Source organism: Phasianus colchicus, chromosome 1, assembly GCF_987193195.1.
Source record: "Phasianus colchicus chromosome 1, bPhaCol1.hap1.1, whole genome shotgun sequence".
Lineage (NCBI taxonomy): Eukaryota > Metazoa > Chordata > Aves > Galliformes > Phasianidae > Phasianus > Phasianus colchicus.
The window spans coordinates 178,615,935-178,636,215 of record NC_143436.1 but is presented as its reverse complement, the minus strand read 5'-3'; the positions used below and the strand labels follow the sequence as shown (position 1 = coordinate 178,636,215).

General features: G+C 36.2%; 1 protein-coding gene across 3 annotated transcripts in view; it reads left to right on the top strand.

Annotated features, from left to right (window-relative positions):
- TNFRSF19 (TNF receptor superfamily member 19) overlaps positions 1-20,281 on the top strand; it is a 54,249-nt gene that overhangs the window by 28,960 nt on the left and 5,008 nt on the right. For all 3 annotated transcript variants that reach the window (XM_031615712.2, XM_090133815.1, XM_090133816.1), the window contains exons 6-8: positions 16,880-17,044; positions 17,987-18,112; positions 18,901-19,003. In XM_031615712.2, coding sequence (XP_031471572.1) covers positions 16,880-17,044; positions 17,987-18,112; positions 18,901-19,003 — 394 coding nt within the window. The remainder of the gene's footprint in view (positions 1-16,879; positions 17,045-17,986; positions 18,113-18,900; positions 19,004-20,281) is intronic.

The following is a 20,281-nucleotide window of genomic DNA, read 5'->3' as shown; positions in this document are numbered from 1 at the left end:
GCTTCTAGACCTTGATTGTTGTATTCCAGTTGTATGATTCATCCCACCTTGTTTCTGTGATAACAAGTAGGTCACTGTTTTCTAATAGGACCACAGTTTCCATCTCCAGCTTATTTTCCATGCTGCATGCATTGGCACTAGGGCACCTCAGCTGGGCTATTGGCCATGTTGTCTTCTTTAAGGAGCCCTCCTAAATTCCTCTGGGACAAATCTGAGGTTTTCCCCTGATGTTTCCTAATGTGACAGCGTTTGCTGGCTCTTCTCAGTCACTCAGAAATACATCCTCTTCCCTCATCAAACCTTGTTTAAAGCTCTGGTGATAAACCCAGCCAGCTTGCTGCCCAGAACATTCCTGCCCCTCATGGTCAGTTGAGCTGCATCTGATGTCAGCATATCTGGTCTCTCAAAGGTGCATCTGAGAGCATAATATCCAAAACACAGAACATGACAGCATCCACATAACCATTCATTCAGTTGGTCATTTCTCCCCCTTCTGCCTAGTTCTCAGTCTCCAGATGGGAGGAACAAGGGAGTTACTACTTGTGCTCCACATCTCTTCAACATCTTCCCAAAATGTTACACTTGAAAACAATCAATTTTTACTTAGATAAGGAGTAAAAGTAAAAATCATGGCTTGTTGAGACAAAATGCGTATAGCAGATTATAATGAAAGTATCGTTTTCTTTTATTAAGTGTCCATATCTTATCCCCTTCAATATTTTTTTTACAGACCTATTCATCACTTTCACTAAGGTTGCAAAGCTCCCTACACAGTTTTCTTCTACAAAGTTTTTTCTTACTTTGCTTCTGAGTGTTGATAGTTTATTGTTTCTGAGAATTAATTGTAAGTGTCCTAACCTAATACTGAATCCCACTCTTTAAATCTGAAAGGTACATTGTTTCAATTATGAAACCTGCTGTTTAAGGGCTAAAATCTGATAGTATTTCCTTCTTCCTGGTGGTAAATGCAGCCGATAAAAGAAAAGTAAGGTTTGCTATAAATGTACTAATTTGGATTTGTAAACTTCCATATGAATTAATGGTTCTGTGTCAGGGTGGAGGCCAGTCACAAGCAGTATCCCTCAGGGGTCAGTCTTGGGACCAGTGTTCTTTGACATCTTCTTCAAGGACATAGATGATGGCATTGAGTGCACCCTCAGCAAGTTTGCGGATAACACAGTGCAGTTGATACGTTGGAAGAAAGTGAAGCCAGCCAGAGGCTGGAGTAGTGGGCCCATGTGAACCTAATGAGATTCAACAAGGCCAAGTGCAAAGTGTTGCACTTGGGTCAGGGCAATCCCAGGTATTTATGCAAAGGGGGGAAAGAGCTACTTGAGAGCAGCCCTGCAGAGAAGGCCTTGGGGGTCCTGGTGGACGAGAAGCTGGACATGAGCCAGCAGTGTGTGCTTGCAGCCCGGAAGGCCAACTGTGCTCTGGGCTGCATTAAAAAAGGGGTGGCCAGCAGGGAGAGGGAGGTGATTGTCCCCCTCTACTTGGCTCTTGTGAGGCCCCATCTGCAGTACTGCATCCAGGCCTGGGGCCCCCAGTACAGGAAGGACGTGGAGCTCTTGGAGCGGGTCCAGAGGAGGGCACTAAGATGATCAGAGGGCTGGAGCACCTCTCCTGTGAGGAAAGGATGAGGGAACTGGGCTTGTTTAGCTTGGAGAAGAGAAGGCTCTGGGGAGATCTCATTGTGGCCTTCCATCCAGTACTTGAAGGGAGCATATAAACAGGAGGAGGAACAGCTGTTTATGAGGATGGTGATATGACAAGGGGGAATGGTTTTAAACTGAGACAGGGGAGGTTCAGGTCAGGTATTAGGAGGAAGTTTTTCACACCGAGGGTGGTGATGCACTGGAACAGGCTGCCCAAGGAGATTGTGGATGCCCCATCCCTGGAGGCATTCAAGGCCAGGCTGGATGTGGCTCTGGTCTGCTGGTCCGTGACCCTGCACATAGCAGAGGAGTTGAAACTCTTATGATCATTGTGGTCCTTTTCAACCCAGTCCATTCTATGATTCTATGAATGTAATAGATATTTGGGATGTACGAGGACTGTACTTCAGTGCAGAGTAGCTTAGGACAGAAAATGAAAAGCTAGAAATTACAGTCTGCAGGATGGTGATAGAATACTTGAGAAAAAGTAATGGAGATGGCTGGAAGTTTGCTGGCTATATATGTGTACTAGATTCTTTTCCTACATGTATGTCCATCTTATTTCAGTATTTTTCTGACTTGGTATTACGCCATAGCATCTCATAATCTTCTCATCCATGTTGAACACTGTGACAGAAAGCAGCTGGAACACTGCATAAACCTTTTACAAAAGTTACAAGAACTGACAGCTAATTTAAGTAAAGTTAATAGTATCACTAGCTTATTAATATCAGTACTGTTTTATTACAAAGCCATTTTCTTTTCCTTATCTTACAACTCAGTTGTACACTTAAAAAAAAAAAAAAAAAAAAAAGTAATAAGTCTTTCTGATATTTTCCATATGTGACCTGACAGTAGAGCAACTTATCTTCAGCAAGCCTGAAAGAAATTTTACTAGGTGTTTCAGATAGATGAGAATTGCTATTCATGTCTTATAAATTTTTATCACAATGTTTCTTTCACTCATCGTAGATCAAAACAAGTTAACCTAGAAAGACTAAATACTTCCATTTTTTTGGCACTGATAATTGCACTGGGGAAAGATTCACACACATTTTAGCCAATCGGCTCTTTTTCCTATTATGTAGTCAGTTTGCCTGCTGGGTTTTCCTCCTGAAACAAAAAGTTGCGTCAACATTTGCCAACAAAGAGGAGGCAGATTCTTCCTTTCTCTAGTAAAAGAGGCATTACTGCTAAAATCAGTTATAATAATTCTGAAACACTACTCAACAGAGAGGAAAATGTAGATTCATTGCACAGCTTTATCACTTTCCCAAACTCCACTTGCCTGGATCAGGTAATGGGTTTTTTTTTGTCCCTTTTCCTTTCCCCTTTCCCTTCTTTTTTGTTTTGGTGTATGCAATCCTAACTTGTTTTTTCTAACTCATATTGTTTATAACTTTATTTTCTGTGCCTGTGTCTATAGAAGCATTGCGTTATGTAGCTTATCATTAAATAGGTATTACAGATAGTAGAAAGATATCTGGGCAGAAATAGAAGTTCCCTCATTTCTGCCCAGCATTAATCTTCATTCCAAATGTATATTTTTAATTCAATTCTTTATCGCAATTAAAGAAATACAGTTTATAATCATAATATGGATGATCCTGAACACTTTCTGCAAGCACTGGATACAGGAGTGCCTACTGTCCACTTAAGGTCATGTGTCTGAGAACAGAAAATTACTTTAATTGCTTCTAATAGTTAACTATTTGAAGCATACTGAAACGTACTGATAGTGTTGCCAGTGGTCTACAGGAGTGATAGCTGTTGTTTTTCTTGCCTCGCTGCTAAAATATAACTTCAGATTTATAGAGTCAAGTATTATCACACACATCGTATTTCAGAGATGCCATTTCTCAAGAAACATAATGTTAGAATTATCTTCTTCAGTCTGTTCTTCTAATTGAGCACAATATACACAGCAGCATCATTTATTATACCTTTTAAAAACTCTTGACCCCAACAGCCAATGTCTGTCCATCCTGACAGGGCAACAGAGGCCTCAGAGAAGGAATTTTCTGTTTTTATTCCAATGGATGATCTAATAGTGAAGAGGGAGCTGTTATTGCCCTCACTGAGAAGACTGTAACATAAGCTTCTGCCACATACTTTAAGAGCAGAAAATCTATTGGGGGGAAAATAAAGTTTTTAAAAATAATAATTTCTGAGCATCTGGAAAAATATGGTTGTGGAGGGAAATGAGAAAATCTGGACAAAAAAGTTTGAAATCTTAAATAAAAAAGTCTGTATATAATCTCTTATAGGTTACTATTGGCAGTACCTACTTAGGAAGCTGTTAGCAAAGTAGTTATTAAATGATTTCCAGAATGAATAGATGTGATATGAATGGCTTTCATTATACAAATGGAAATCATAGAATAAATTAGGAGTGGAATATTGTTTTGCTACATTTTGTTCATAATTTCTGAAAATGCGATTTATAAAATATGATCATAATCTAGTAATGTTTTAAGTGGATGGTGTCAAGTTAAGTGGTGTTTGACCAAGCTGGAGTGCACTGAAACATACTGCCCTTCTAGTTCCAGCGTAAGAATTTTGCTAATTTTATCTACTAAAGCATGTATTAATGTACTTAAGAACAAAAAGTTCCAATGTATTATTTTTGAGAATACACACCTAATTTCTTACTCTTTGATGAAATATAACTTGAGATTAAAATCGTAGGGTGACATTTTAAAATAATTACATTCTATTACTTTGTTAATTCACATCACAAGCTCGTGTAAGTGTTAACAAAAGCTTACATATGTGGTGCTCATTTGGCATTATATTTATATTGAATCAATGTATGTTAACATATAGAGCAGAATCTGAGATTTTCCTATCTTTGTTCTAACTCACAGATGGTAACTCTATCTGTTAATCCCAGTGGAAGTTTCATTTTGAAATACAAAACTTCTTTTGAACTTGTGTGTCCCTCCCCACAGATGTCTGGAGTCTTGATGTGTTTCTTTCATGATTCTTTTTAAATCAGGGACTGCAGCATGGCTGGTGAACAGTGAAGTTAGAGATTCATTGCCTGATAATGCAGTGAATGTTTAAAATATGCATTTAAGAGCATAATAACAAGAAAATTGAGAGTGACCAAAATACTTAGTTCTGCTTGGTTTTGCACAGTAAAAATCTGTTGTAGAGATCTCATTTCTTTATTAGGTTAAAAAAAACTATTTAGTGTATAGGATGAAGAGCTTTGTAGTTGTAGTATTCACTTCTAGTTTGTTCAAATAAAATAACAAGCAGCTTGTAATCATATTTAGTTTTGTTTCTTGACAATGTTAAGTACAGTTACAAAACAAAATTCCCATCTTAACTGCAGAGTATAAGAATTTTAATATGTTTTCTCAAACCAGTTTACCATACTTTTGTTTCTAGTAGTAACTTGTGCAACCTTTCATCTCATGAGTCAATCCTATAATTAGTATCCTTCTTTGCCAGAGGCATACTGAATGTTTGTTTTAGGTGCAGAATGTCTGCAAGAAATTTAACTTAATCATTACTTTTTAATGTAAGAGCTGCTTAGCTCAATTACACTAGATTAAAGTGAACTTGAAATTCCTGAGTTACAGAGAAGAGGCTAATCGTTGACCTGCACTGAATAAGTATTATTTCTTTTTTTCTTTTAAATGTGTGTACAACGTGGCTAGTCTTTTAGTCCAGTCTTGCAATAGCTAAAAGTAATTGTCTGATCATTCTATAGAGTGAATTTGCAAAGTTGATTCAACTTGGCCATTTTTGTTAAACAACATTTTTTTGCAGTATTGCATGCATTCTGGGAAAAGTGAAAAATATTTTTTTCAGTTAACTTTTGCTTATTTTGTGTTTGAGAATAGTTTGAAAATACACCTTTCCAGTATCTTTTTGTTTGATTTTTTTGTCATGTTCTAAATACAGAAGTATGAGATCACTTTAAATATATTTATTTAATATTACGCTTCTAAGCTGTTAAGCTATATTCAAACTGAAAATATTAGATTCATTTTCTCTCAGAAAACAAACCCAGCTAATTCTGGAAATGTTTGCATTAAGATCAACCCAACAGCACTGAGTTTTGGTGCCTTTCGTATAAATACATGCTGATTGCTGTGGCTTTTGGCTGCACAGCCTTGAAACTGTGACTGACACGAACATAAATATTCCTAAAGAAATGATAGTGTGTTGTGATTTTTTTATTCTTATCCTACTTTGTGCTGGTATGTTGCTTGACTCAAAAATATATGGGCTGTGTTCCTCCTGTGTTTTTTTAAAAAAAAAAAAAAAAAAAAAAAAACAAAGGCAAAACAAAATAAAAACAAATGAACAAAAACAGTAGAGAACAGGGAATCCATGTAGGCTGCAACTTCAGTATTTGCCAACTGTCTATTAAGAAAATCAGCAAAAAGTGTTAACAGCACTGAAGCATCCAGAAGAAACCAGAGGCTTGGAGGACTAGAATGTATTGAAAATAGATACAGATGCAGTAGCTTTAGAATAAGAGTGATGCACTAAGGGCCTTATCAATGATGATTCATTATAAAGTAACATCTGATGAGCCAGAAAGACCTCGTGTTCCCACTGATCACTGGTATGATTCTAGTATTTCTCTACTTCCCTTTAACTTTTCTAGTGATAGGCCTTACACAAGTCTCGCTCTTACTGGTTCAATTCTGCAGAAGCAGTGCCCTGCCAGCCACCTCTTTTACAAAGATCATAGAGGCAATCCTACATGTTATTTTGGGCAGTGACTTGTGCCTTTGTTTGAGATACAGACCGTGACTATTTCTGGAAAAGATAATCTCTTTTTTTTTAAATAAAAGGTTGCATTCACTAGTTTTAATGATGGTCCATTCAAGTCCAGTAGTTTGTGTATGTGTGTGTATATATAAATATACATATATGAACTTAAATTATACGTGAATGCTATTTTTACTTACCATATGTGTTTGTGGAAATTTAGGATGGAATTTGTGCACCCCCATTTAGGCATCTAAAAGCTCATGCTTAACACTGAAGTTGTCAGCCCCATCTTCCCCTGGTAATCAGTGGAGAGAGTTAAGTACCTCAAGAGTTCAGGAAAGCCAGATAAGTTAAGCTTCTGTAACTAATGTGAAGTAGACTTTCAAGCCTGTGATCCCACAAAGTTGTTTCAGAAAAAAATAAGCACTTATCTGGAGATTTCTATTTCTAGTTGTGTTTTATAAAAAGACACTAAAGTGAGTAGCTTTGACTTTGTTTCTATACTTCCAAGTTAGAGTTTATTTCAGTGAGTTGCCAGTGTCAGATTAGATGAAATAAACATTGTCCAGCTTCCTTATACCTGATGTTCCTCTTACCCTTCTATTTTTTTCTTTTTAAGGAGGAAAATAGAGTTTTTTAGATCAAAAACTTTTTTTCATTCCTTCTTAATAAACGTAGCTATCATCACCAAACTGCAGAGAACTGTCAGGTGACCCACTGAGATATAGATGTTTGTTTTGATCCGATGAATCCAATAGAGGTTGACCTTTCAAAGAAGATAACCTTTCAATGTATCTTCTATATTCTTTGACTAATTCTTCTGAATTCTATTAAAGAAAGGAGAAGTTATATCTCAGATTAGGTAAAATGGCAAAGTTAGGAGCTTGTACTCACAGCCTTTTGTTCTGTATTGCTTTGCTTTATCCTCAAAGCTTTAAGTGGTAAATTAAAACTGCTTTATATAAGCCATTATTATTTCAGACTTCAAAGCCACATCTTTTTCATCTGCACTGTAGTATTCATGTGCATGCATAACGTTGAACAATAGGTAACTTTCGTTGCAGTAAACAATGAAATTTACTTTGATATATGCAGTATTAAAAGAAGATGGTCATGAATGTCCAGCTTCTAAGGGTGTTTAGGGTTTAAGTTAGAAAATTATGAAAAAATTGTATTTAATGCCATGTATTTTTGATCACATATATTTAACTTTTTTAAAATCTGAAAATTGCAAAATTGAACATAAAAAAGTTTGAAAATACCAACAGTGTTGGTTCTTAACTTCCACTGTAATTCAGAATCGCAATTCATCCCAGTTGTGTACAAGTGTTATGAAACAGTCTTAATTATTTAAACACTCAGTTTTCCACAGTAGAAACATATTTTCCCCACCAATATGTGAAAATAGCCAGTAGTAATGTTTTTTAAAAATAAAAATGAAAAATCAGATGTAGTTGCCTTGCCTTGATCATTTTTTCTAAACTACTGATATTCTAACATAATTATAAACAGGAAAAACATAAGTGGTTCACTAACCTGATTATGGTTTACTTAACTTTCTTACATTTCACAAACACATTTCTTGTGGCTGTTCGCTACCCTAAGAGAGGTGCTTACTACTTCTGCTGAAGTTTTACAGCTGGCCAAATTCAGTTAGAGAGATGAAATTAACTTCTACTCACAACAATTTATAACTTAGTTTCTAAAATATTCTCTGTGGAGGCTGCAGATGATGGAGCTGAACTTCAATCTTGTGTGTCTTGGAAAAGGGCTCCTAAGATTTTACTTGAAAGGAGAAACCCCATCATTACTTCCTCTTCCAGAAACTGCATCTGAAAAAGGTTACAAGCCTTGTTTGTGACTTTTCCCCCATCCTCTTAGTTTTATTTTAAAATAAGATTATAGATCTTTATTTTCAGCAGTTTTAAGAGAATATTTTCCTGGAAAAGCTGGCAGCCCGTGGCTTGGACAGGTACGCTCTTTGCTAGGTAAAGAACTGGTGGAGGGCTAGGCCCAGAGAGTGGTGGTGAATGGCCAGCGACCAGTTATGAGTGGTGTTCCCCAGATTCAGTACAGGGGTGTGTTCTTTTCCATATCTGTACTGATGATCTGGACAAGGGGACTGAGTGCAGCCTCAGTAAGTTTGCAGATTACACCAACATGGGAGGATCTGCCTGGGGGTAGGAAGGCCCTTCAGAGGGATCTGGACAGGCTGGATCACTGAGTTGAGACCAATGGGATGAAATTCAACAAGACCAAATTCTGGGTCCTGCACTTTGGCCACAACAACCCCGTGCAACACTACAGGCTTGGGGCAGCATGGCTGGAAGACTGTGGAAGAAACGGACCTGGGGCTGTTTGTCAAGGCTTGGCTGAACGTGAGCCAGCCATGTGCCCAGGGGCCAAGGAAGCCAATGGCATCCTGGATCATATCAGAAATTGTATCAGGAGGAGCAGGGAGGTGATGGTTCCACTCTACTCAGCTCAGGCCACTGTGTTCAGTTTTGTGCCTCTCACTACAAGAAAAACATCAAGGCCCTGGAGCATGCCCGGAGAAGAACAACAAAATTGGTGAGGGGTCTGGAGAACAATTCTTGAGAGGAGCAACTGAGCAAACTGGGATTGTTCAGTCTGTAGAAGAGGAGGCTCAGGGGCTCCATGTCACTCTCTACGACAACCTAAAAGGAGGTTGTGGTGAAGTGGGAGTCAGCCTCTCCTCCTGCTTAACTAGTGAGAATGAGAAAGAATGGCCTGAAAGAATGGTCAGCACTGGAACAGGCTGCCCAGGGAGGCGATTGAGTCTTTGTCCCTGGAGGTTTTCAAGGAACATTTAGGTGCTGTACTGAGGTACATGGTTTAGTGGGGAAATATTGATGGTAGGAGGATGGTTGATCTAAATGATCTTGGAGGTCTTTTCCAACCTTGGTGGAACCAGAATTTTACTGAATTTTCTTATTGCTGCTAGAACTCTATGGTTTCTGGACTATATATTATTCAGCCAATCCAGCAACCTCAATTTTAGTCAAAATGAGCAAACGATCCTAAAAATAATTTGATATTAAAATAGCAGATCATCCAGTGCATCACTTGCATTTAGGTAGTTTTTTGAATGAGTAGCTTGTATTGACAAAAGCTACAATTTGCTTGTGACTGAAGATAATCACAATATACCCTGTGATTCTAATGCCACAACAGGCATCCAGTCAACAGACAGAAGTCAGAAAGCTGAATACTTTTATTATCTTCAATATTTACCAAACATTTTTCAAATAAAGCAATTTTTTTCTGATTGGATCAGAGGGAAACAAAAACTTCTGTGACTAATCTGTGATTCATTGTTCATATGGAACACGCATTGTTCCATTACACTTCTGATTATTCAAACTGGTTAATCTCTGTTAGCTAAAGATACAGCTTTCATTATTTTTACATACAAACAAGCATGCAATTGTCATTTAACTAGTGAATATATGATCCAATGGGTGGAACACCTCCCTGTGAGGACAGGCTGAGAGAACTGGGGCTGGAGAAGCAGAGGTTTAAGAGAAGAGAGCTTTAAGAATGAAGGGGGCAAAGTCTTCAACACGATCTGTTGTGACTGGGCAAGGGGAAACTGTTGAAGCTAAATGAGTGGAGTTCTATGTTGGATATAAGGAAGAAGTTTTTTTATGATAAGGTTGATGAGGCACATGTTGTCCAGAGAGGTGGTGGATGCCCCATCCCTGCAGACATTCAAAGTCAGGCTGGACAGGGCTCTGAGCAACCTGATATAGGTGTAGGTGTCCCTGTTCATTGTAGGGGAGTTAGACTATATGACCTGTAAGGCTCCCTTACAATTCAAATGATTCTATGATTAAATTCTAAAGGATGTGTGGTCTTTGTCTCCTGTTTCAGGAATCATGTAATGACAACAATTGCCCATTTGAAAATACTGTTTCTGTAGACTGCACATACTCTTGGTCTGCTTCTGTGGACAGTGACTTTTATAAGAATTTTGGAACCGAGAGCCATTTCTCTCATCTTTTTGTATGAGTGAGAAGAGAATGGTATGTTTCAAGAAGTCCATCCCCTTTTGGCACTCTGGGACATCTACATTCACAGCATTATCATCATCTGGTCATATTTTCTTAGGATGAAGTGTTTTAGCAACAGGATTTTGTGAGAAAGCACACAGCCTGTGATCTAAGAATATAGGAATATATATAGAATAACAGAAAATTTGGTTATTCCACAGAAAGAGAAAACTTCCATCCTTTGTTTTGAATACTTGATCATGTCATCCATGGTACTCACACCACTGGAAGTGGAATTGCTGAGCAGAATGTTTCTTATATAGTAAATATAATTTATCAAGATTTGATGCACATATAAACTATGAGCTCTGCTGTAGTTATCATTACTAAGATTTTGGTGGAGTGGCTTATCCTCTGTTTCTTCTTTACTCTCAAATGTCAAAATTTATGGTAACGTGGGATTCAAACAGATTTTTTGTAGTTCACTATTTGCTCATTGTAGGTCCATGTTTTTTAAGATTTTTAGATTTTAGATTTTTAAGATTTTAAGTAGTTATCCAAAAGCAGCAAAACTCTCTTGTTTTCCACTGTGACAGGAGAAGGAAGTTTTTTAGAATGAGTGTTATTAATCAGTTTAGATTTCTGTGAGGAAAGATAAAGATAAGCATTGGCACTAGCATAATATACTTAGATTTGAACAGGAGATTATTCTAAAATACTGTGTTCTTGTTCCCAAAACATTTCTGGAAAAAAAATTGGATTAATTGGGCACATTAGAAGTGAAGTAGGAAAGTTGGTTTTCTACTGTGCTTGGCAAACTTATGTGTTCTGACACAGACATTATTGTGTTACTGATTTAATACATGGGAACACTTGTGAAAAGTGAAAAAGAAATGGAATTCTATGCAAAATAGATATTAGACATCTTCAGCTGCTGAGGATGCAAAGCTGCTGGAAGCAAAAGACAGATTTTTTTTCCAGGTTACTTGAGAGTTTATTCTCACATAGTCTATTTTTCAATGGCTGACAATTCTCAAAGTTGAAAGTTTTATTATAGAGTCATAGGATCGTAGAATCATAGAATGGCCTGGGTTGAAAAGGACCACAATGATCATCTGATTTCAACCCCCCTGCTATGTGCAGGATCACCAACCAGCAGACCAGGCTGCCCAGAGCCACATCCAGCCTGGCCTTGAATGCCTCCAGGGATGGGGGATCCACAACTTCCTTGGGCAACCTGTTCCAGTGCTTCACCACCCTCTGTGTGAAAATTTATGTATGAAACAAGGTTCCTTTTGTGCCTATGTATAATTTCAATTTCGATTACCACAGTAGGACCAAGAATTAACACGTCTTAATTACTAAAATAAAAACCTGATGTAGAATTTGACTGTGCCTTATAGACATAGCAGTATATATCCAGTACTGTATTTTAAATTCACATACACTGTGTAGTTTTCTACCACGTTAATCATAAAAGGTTGTCAACAATTGGAGTTCTGTAAAATGTGCAGTGCAACTGAAATGAGCTTGGAAATGAATACATCAGGTTTCAAAATTTAAATTTATAAACACATTTTTCAGGATTTCCAAACAAAGGATAAACACTTGAATAGTCATTTTCTCCCCTAAGGCTGCTTGGTGTGTTTATTAAAAAGAATAAGAACAACAAAATGAAACAAAACAAAAAAAAATGCAGGGCACTAACTTGGAAAGGCTTTAATGTCAGCAGTTGCTGTACGTTTGAAAGATGTGGGTTGACACAGTGAACTTTTGGGCGTAGGCCATGCACGCAAATGGCCGTCCTTTTACAGCTGTCGGGAGATTCTCTCCAGTGTTTACCACAGTCTGCAGCAGTACTGTTTAATAAAGGCCCTTTCCTCTTACATGAAAGTTTTGGAGAAGGGAGGCAATATTCTCTCTTGTGAAGACTCAAGAGTATACTCAGGACATCTTACTTTCCATTGATGTTACTGCACAGTGATATATATTACAAATGGATTTTATGTATATATACAAATAATACATGTAATACTTGTACTAGTTATATTCATATGTTTATACATAAGACATCGTTTTCTTGTTGGGCAGCTGGGTGGTATACTACATAAAGTCATTCCTTTTTTCCTTCTAAATGAACATAAACATCATTCAAACTTTTTTCAAAATGAAGGAATGTCACGTCACACTGCTTTGTGTTTCTTGTGGATCAAGAGCAGTCACACAGATAGATGCTGCACTTCCACTGACAGGCAATAGCTTGTGAAATTGTTGCAACTTGAGGGTATGTCTGAGCCCTTAATTCTGGTCAAATTGAGATTGATACATCAACTTGAATCAATCAGAGTAAATCAATGTAAAGGTAGTGAACAAACACTTTTTATAATAGGGCAAATGCTCCTTTCTTCTTTCTTGGGTAGAGATACCAATATTCCAGAAATTAAATCACATTTTATTTTACTTTCGTATCTTATTTTCAGTCCTGATTGTAAAAGATGGCAATTTGTTACCATGTTATCATGTGAATGCTATTTCAGTGGAGTTTTGATTAGCTGTGTCTTAATGAGTAAGCCTTCTTGAGGTTAATATTGTTTCGACGTGTTAATAGTAATTTCCAAAGAAAACCCAGACATAAAATTCCATGTTTTATCATCCCCAACTTTAGCAAGTATGTATTGTATCCATGGAAGGAATGTAAAGTGCTGCAATGTCTGATTTCAGATGGTTAATCTACCACAGAATTATTTTTTTTCTGGCATACTGATTTCAGTAGTGGCTGTAATTGGTTGTAGTTCTAAGGAAAAAAACAAATCTAAGAAAATAAGTACGAAATAAATAATAATGGAAGTATCTTTACATTTTGCCCAGACTCTGGTTACTTGATATGACTGACTGAAAATTCAACTGTTCTGTTTGTTGGCAGAATTTATAGTGATACGATTGGGATTTGTATGTTCAGTAGTAGCAGAGCTATTACGATTTAACCATCTTAGCTTAGCAAAAACTTCATTTGCTTTTAAGAACCACGTATTTGCACACTGACATTACAAGGTACTATTCCTTAATTGAGGATAGAATACATAATTGGGTTTACTTCTCAAAGTTATGCAGGAGGCAGCATGGAATTTTGGTTAATTCTTTTTTAGCACAAGCACATTTTCAGAATATGTTGAAACTAAACTTAGAATATTAGATTTTTTTCTCAAATAAAATACATTTTTCTTGTTTGTTTTTTTTTTAAATGCATAATATGCACATGCTTTCAAGAATTATAAAATTATGCACCGCCTCCCTCCTTTCTTAATGTATCCTGTCCAATTCAGTGCTTAATTACATATTTGAAGTTAGTCATTTAACAGATGTAAGTACAAGCTTAAAGTACACCTTTACTTTACTAAAATGGGACCATATAGTCTGTGAGCCTGAAAAGTGAGAGTTTATGAAAATGCATACATATCTGAGTAACACTGAAAGCAAAGTTCAGCAATGCCCAACGGGCCGCTATTACAATGGCAATCCACTTCTAAAATGTTGGTCTCTGCAGGGAAGATCACTATCATTATAATTAGAGCTAAAGTACAATGGACTGCTCACAGCAGCTATTCTAAAAAGTTCTTTGAAGGTGAAGAAGAGTGGTAGACATTCTCAGGAATTGAAAATTGCTTTCTCAAGACAAAAAAAAAAAGAAAAAAAATCAGCTAAATAAATCTTAAGTAGGCAGACTAAAATAAATTTCATTTTTTGCCATCCCAATTTAAAATAAGGTCGTATTTCCAGTTTGGATGCTGCTGATGAAACTTAAAGAAATGTGTATCATTTGCAGTTTCCCAGAACAAAATCTAATGCATTATTGTACTTGCAAATAAATTTGTTTTGTGTGCAAAGGAAGAAAGTCAAAAGTAGAGCAGCTGTACATCCAGTGATTTGTTCTGTTCATTCTTTCAGAAATAACAATTCTTTTTTTTTCTATTAACTGAAAGGTAATGAAAGGTATGAAGGTTAATTTCTAAGAAGTGATCAGTGCTTTTAGGTAGATAGATTGAAGCATGCAGATAGACTGACATGAAAAATATTTGAAGACATTCTGATAATTTTTTATTTTCATGTTTTTAAATACTTGTCCTGACTTTCTGTAACCTTCTAAGGACTCAATCAGCTAGTTGTATAAAAATGAAAATCTGATATCCATGATTTTCACACCAAACCCAGCAAACATGGCTGCGTGAAACCTTTTCTTTCTGAAAGACTGTAATGTTGAACACCAATGAAGGTCTGGAAAAGCAATCATAGGACTTAACTCTATGAATAACTGGAATTATAGAAAAAAGGAGAAGGGCAAGTACTAATTTTTAAGAAGGAAAATTACCTGTAACCATGGATTGGAATCGTATTCTATTAGCTGAAATAGAAATAATAGACCTTTTGATATAATAAAAAAAATAATAAAGCTTCAGTAGACAGTAGACAGTTTCAAAATATGTTTCTCAGTTGTGTAGAAGATTTTAGCGTCTGTATTAATAAGTTCTAAGATCTATTGTTTTTTAATAAATCATAATGACAGCATATCTAAGGTGGGAAAGGACACCTGGATGTCATTGGGCCCAATCCCTGCTCCAGCAGAGACACTCAGAGCAAGGTGCCCAGTGCCACATACAGTGCCACATATGCTTTGAAAGGTCTCCAAGGAGATCTGCACTGCTCTGCCACTTGCACACAAGTGTTGCTGGTGTCCAGAGGGAACCTTCTGTGTGTCAGCTTGTGCCCATTGCCTCTTGTCCTGGTACTGGGCACCACTGAGGAGAGCCTGGCTGCATCTTCTTGCCACCTTCCCTTCAAATATTTATGGCAGTCCCAGCTCTCTCAGCCTCTCCTCATGGGAGAGTTGCTCCAGTCCCTCCATCATCTTGATGGCTCTTCACTGGACTCTCCAGAAGCCCTGCTCAGTCCAACTTGGAATAATAAAAGGATGCAAAAAACATCAGGTGCAAATTTGCTCTCCACCCGTTTGATTTTAGGGTCAAACATAGTAGTAAAAATCATTCATGTAATGCATGGGTTTCATTTTTGGTTTTTAAATTTGGATTCTGAGGAGTTGATATTTTCTTTGATATAAAGTCTGCAGTCTTACAATTGGATGTTACAGAAGTTCATTTTCAAAAGGTCTAGATTTTTGGCAAAATATCTGACCATGATAACAAAGTGATAGAGTGTTTTAAATGCTTTGGTGCTGATGTCTGATGTGTGTAGAGGAAATAGCTTAACTATGTGAGAAAAGCATTCCTGAGGAATACAATCCCATTGATTGCACTAAGTCAGAAAGTAAGCAAGTTCTTTCTTGCTACTCTTACAGGCAGCTAGGATAACAAACATTTGTAGTTACAAACAATTTAGTTAGTGATTCTAATACACTTTGGCAGACATCTATTTTCCAATTTATACATATGACTGTGTGGACTATTTCTTAGGAAATTATGGTCTTTAGGTTTTAACAAAAGAATTTTGGGGGGAAATAGACAGTCTGACTTATTTTTATAAGTTAATAAAATGTGGTGTGGTTCTTTTTTTTTAAAAAAAAAAAAGTTTACTGTTAGATAAATATTCATATTTGTGCTCCTTTCCTCATAAGATGCTGCTGAATGATGTGGCTTTCAGAGTAGATTGAAAAAGATGGAGTACAAAGTTGTTAAAAAATTTTACTTTAAAAAGATCATTTGCAATTTAAGACTTTCTGTAGTTTCTGTAGTTGCAGTTAAATCTTCAGTGATTTCAGTTGTGTTTTTTTTTTCACTTTCCATTTGAAAGTCATGTTTGTCAAAGCTAGAGACGTTGCATAAGCCTTCAACAACACAGATATAAAGTCAGTCTGTTGAATTTTCACTAAAGATATCATTTATATTAAAAAATTAGCACTGAATTAAAAAAAAGAATTAGCACTGAATTAAAAAAAATAATAATAATGCTGGTGAAATCCTTGGTTTGATTCTAGAAATCTGTGACAATTTATGCAACCAAGCAAGATGATATCTTTGACAGCATTAGAACTCTTCTGGGCACCTCTAGTTCTCTAAAAGGATCTTTTGAGTGGAAGTTCATGTAATTGTGACTCCCTCTAGTGGACAGCTTTCTCTACTATAGCCTAGGAAATAGTTAAAATCATTTTTGACATTAAAAATTGAGAAGTCTTCATTTTCATGGTGAAGATCCGATTCCATTCCTAGGAGCAGTCAGAGTGCTTTTGTGTGCATCTCATTATCACTCATTTTGATATTGATATATATGCATATATATATATATAAATAATGTAGCTGTTGATTATTTATCTACATAAAGCTTATTCATTAGCAGATGAAACATTCCTTTTTTTCTTTTTTTTCTTGTGCTGAGAGCCTCTTCTGTTACCCCAAATTTCGTTCATATGATTGTACATTTCTGATTTGCACAGCTTTCCTTAATTATTATTTAATTACATTTCAGGTACCACTAAAGTAAACCTTGTGAAGATCCCATCAACTGCTTCCAGTCCTCGAGACACTGCTCTAGCAGCAGTTATATGCAGTGCACTTGCAACAGTGCTCTTGGCTCTTCTTATTCTTTGTGTTATCTATTGCAAGAGGCAGTTTATGGAGAAGAAACCAAGCTGTAAGTTTCCAGTTATCACTGTTTCTTTGTAATACTTATACATCAGTATTTGCTTGGCAAATCTCTCCATATATAAATAAATAAAACCTAGAATTGTTATGTCTATAGCATTTAAGCAAATTTATCATTGAGATGAGAAAGCTAGCAGTATACATGTATGCAAACTCTGTGTGGATGTACTTGCTTCTTCTGAGAAAATGCTGTGCAGATGTCCAGAAATAGTTTTGTACTCATTATGCTCTGTTAAATGCTGCAGATATATTTGGACCATTGGAAATCTAAGCTAGGATGCCATTATAGAATTGCAATACTGATGTAGACATACCATCATGAAGGATCTGTGCATCACATGCCTTTGTGAAATACAGATTAGCTTGCTGAGTTAATGAATGTGGCCAGTGGGGATAGCAGGTTTTTCATTAATGATTTTGGTTTGGGGGCATATTTAAAATGAAATTTTAGCCTTGACAATAGAAGTTTTGAGTAATTCAGGCATAGTGAACTCAAACTTCAGTTAGTGAAATTTAGTGATTCATTTGTCTTGGCCTACAATGATACAGACTAACTGAAGTCTGCTATTAATATCAAGTCCTTTAAGATAAGATAAACAAAGCAGCCAAATGTAGAAAATTTCAGATTGATATCGCTGAGAATCATTAACCATGGAGAAAATGGAACAGTGAATATGATATGCTTTCAAATCATCACCAAAATAAGAGCAAGTGTCTTCCTAAGAGAGGCTGTAGTTGAACCAGCTATTCTAGGGCTCGTTACAAAACCTATGGTATGCATTATATCAAACCCCATCATCATGGTGGATTTTTTGGTTGGAAAATGTATGGAATGCTGTGTATTATGGCATTTAAGTGTTCTGTGAAGATAGAGACTCTGGAAAGGAAAAGAAGTAGCATTTACTAACAAATATTTTCTTTTTATCAAAAGGGTCTCTGAGATCACAAGACATTCATTACAATGGGTCTGAATTGTCTTGTTTTGATAGACCACGGCTAAATGAATACAACCACAGAACATGCTGCCAGTGCCAGAGAAGCACATCACAGACCTGTGGTATGTTAATTCTATTCAAAAGTCACTGCAAGGAACAGCAGTTATACAAGCAACAAGAACTCATGATTAACATTTATCTAACTCTCCAGTTGTGACGTTTGGCTTTCACTACAAAGTAAACATTATCAAACTACCCCTTGTCCTAGGTTAATTTCTCAGTAAGCACACAGAATTTCTAAGTAGCTATTTGGTTATGATTTTTTTTTGTTGTTTTCATTCCAGTGACCATTCACTTAAATAAAAGCATTAAATATCTTATCTATCTCATTTCTTTGTGATAAAAATAGCACTGCATTTGGCTTGGAGACTTAAACTGGTATGAAGCATTTCACAGATAGTAAGAACATGATACCAGTTCTAAAGGACACTGAAAACCTGAACAATTTGAATCACTGGGATTTTGTGAAGTGCTGTCAGAACAGATGTGTTTATGATATTAACAAATACATAATTAAAACACAAGCTTAAATGCCTAGTATGCTAACTGTCAGAACGAAGTACTTCCTCTTCTATGCACCTAATTCAAAAGCAAATTAATTTGAAGAATGGATATTCAGATTTTCATGGCAGGCATCTGTATTATTTCAGGAGAAAGGATTTGGCTTTTATGACTAACTCTATTTTAAAGAAAAAAATTAACCTATTTATTGCAAGAAGAGATCTCTTCCCTTAATCCATATATTTTAATGTAACTAGTAAACTAATACTCAAATTTGAAAGAGTACAGAGGCCAGGTTTACACACAACTTCAATGCATTTAACACTATTAAATCAATTTTCATTCTTAGGGCCTGTTCATTTGATTCCTTCACTGTGTTGTGATGAAACCTGCAGCATGGAGCACAGCAGTCACAGTTGTGCTTTGCACTCGCAGACTACACTTAATGAAAGGTAATTTAATGTTATGTAAGTCTATTAAAAATTAGCTATTTTGTACGCAATCAAGTCAATATTTACACAGGATACAGCAGCTCTTTGGAGTGGAATACTGGATTTTGATGAATTGTAGCCATATCTTCCTGTTTTGTGCAAAAATAGTTTTCTGGATTAAAAATCCTTCCATTAAATAAGGAAAAAAATATGTAGTGTTTAAGTATTACTTAATAAATTCTGACATGTTAAATCAGTTTCTCTGAAGAAGTGACCCATTTCTCTCACAAGTAGACATCCATTCTATTACTGTGTGGTACCGTAGAGGCTTTGGTGACCTCCTTTCCTGCTTTGTGTTAGCAAGGTGCTGTATAAACCTGTGAATCTAAGGGGATTAATATACTGTTTAGAAGCATCATGAAAGTCTTCCCTTTTTTAGAAACTCTAAGTGACTGTGAAACTTGAAATGTTAAGTATTTCAGAGTTCCCATCATTATTTTCTGCTAAACAGCTGAGTATAAATACAGTACTTGTTACTGACATAGTAATGCCTTGAGCTAAAAATATAAAGCTCATGGTGTCATGCAGAGTTTCCTAGTTACAGATTTGAACACTGGATTTGTTTATTTCTTTAAACTGTTTAATGTTTACCATATAGGGTGTCCAGCTGTTTTCTTCCTCTGGCCAAATTTAACTGAAAATGTAGAAGCAGCTTCTTCATAGATATTGTTTATGCAAGGCAGGTTGGTGACCCAAGTAGGAGATGTAAAATACCTAAATTTTCTGTAACAACTTGTTTAACTACCAGGAAGTTTGAATCATCCTTTTATATTACCAAGGCTGACAAATTGAGAGTTGTGTACTTTTTGGGAATCCTTTTGGTTCAGTCTTTAAAAATAGATGACATATCTGTGTGGATACATCAAAGGTACTCGATTCCTTCCACTAGAAATGGAGTTTGCTCCAATTTCCTTTGCCAAAATGCCGTATTTCCTTCAATTGTGGTTCAATGTCCTGACTTTTCACCTCAATCTACAAAAACGCTCTGTGTATTTATCTAAGCTATTCAAACATGCTGTGGAAATGAGTAAAGCTGCTTGAATTGCATTGCAGGCAATATTAATGTGTGAAAAGTTTTGGTCACATAAATTATTAATTTATATCAGATATAGCCTGTACATTTTTGTAAATCCTGCAGAAAGTTTTTGAAATAAAACATGTTAGTAGATCATTTTCTGGGCTTTCAGTAGAGATGTGCAGGCACTGAGATATGTCAGTATCATCATTTTATTTGAGACA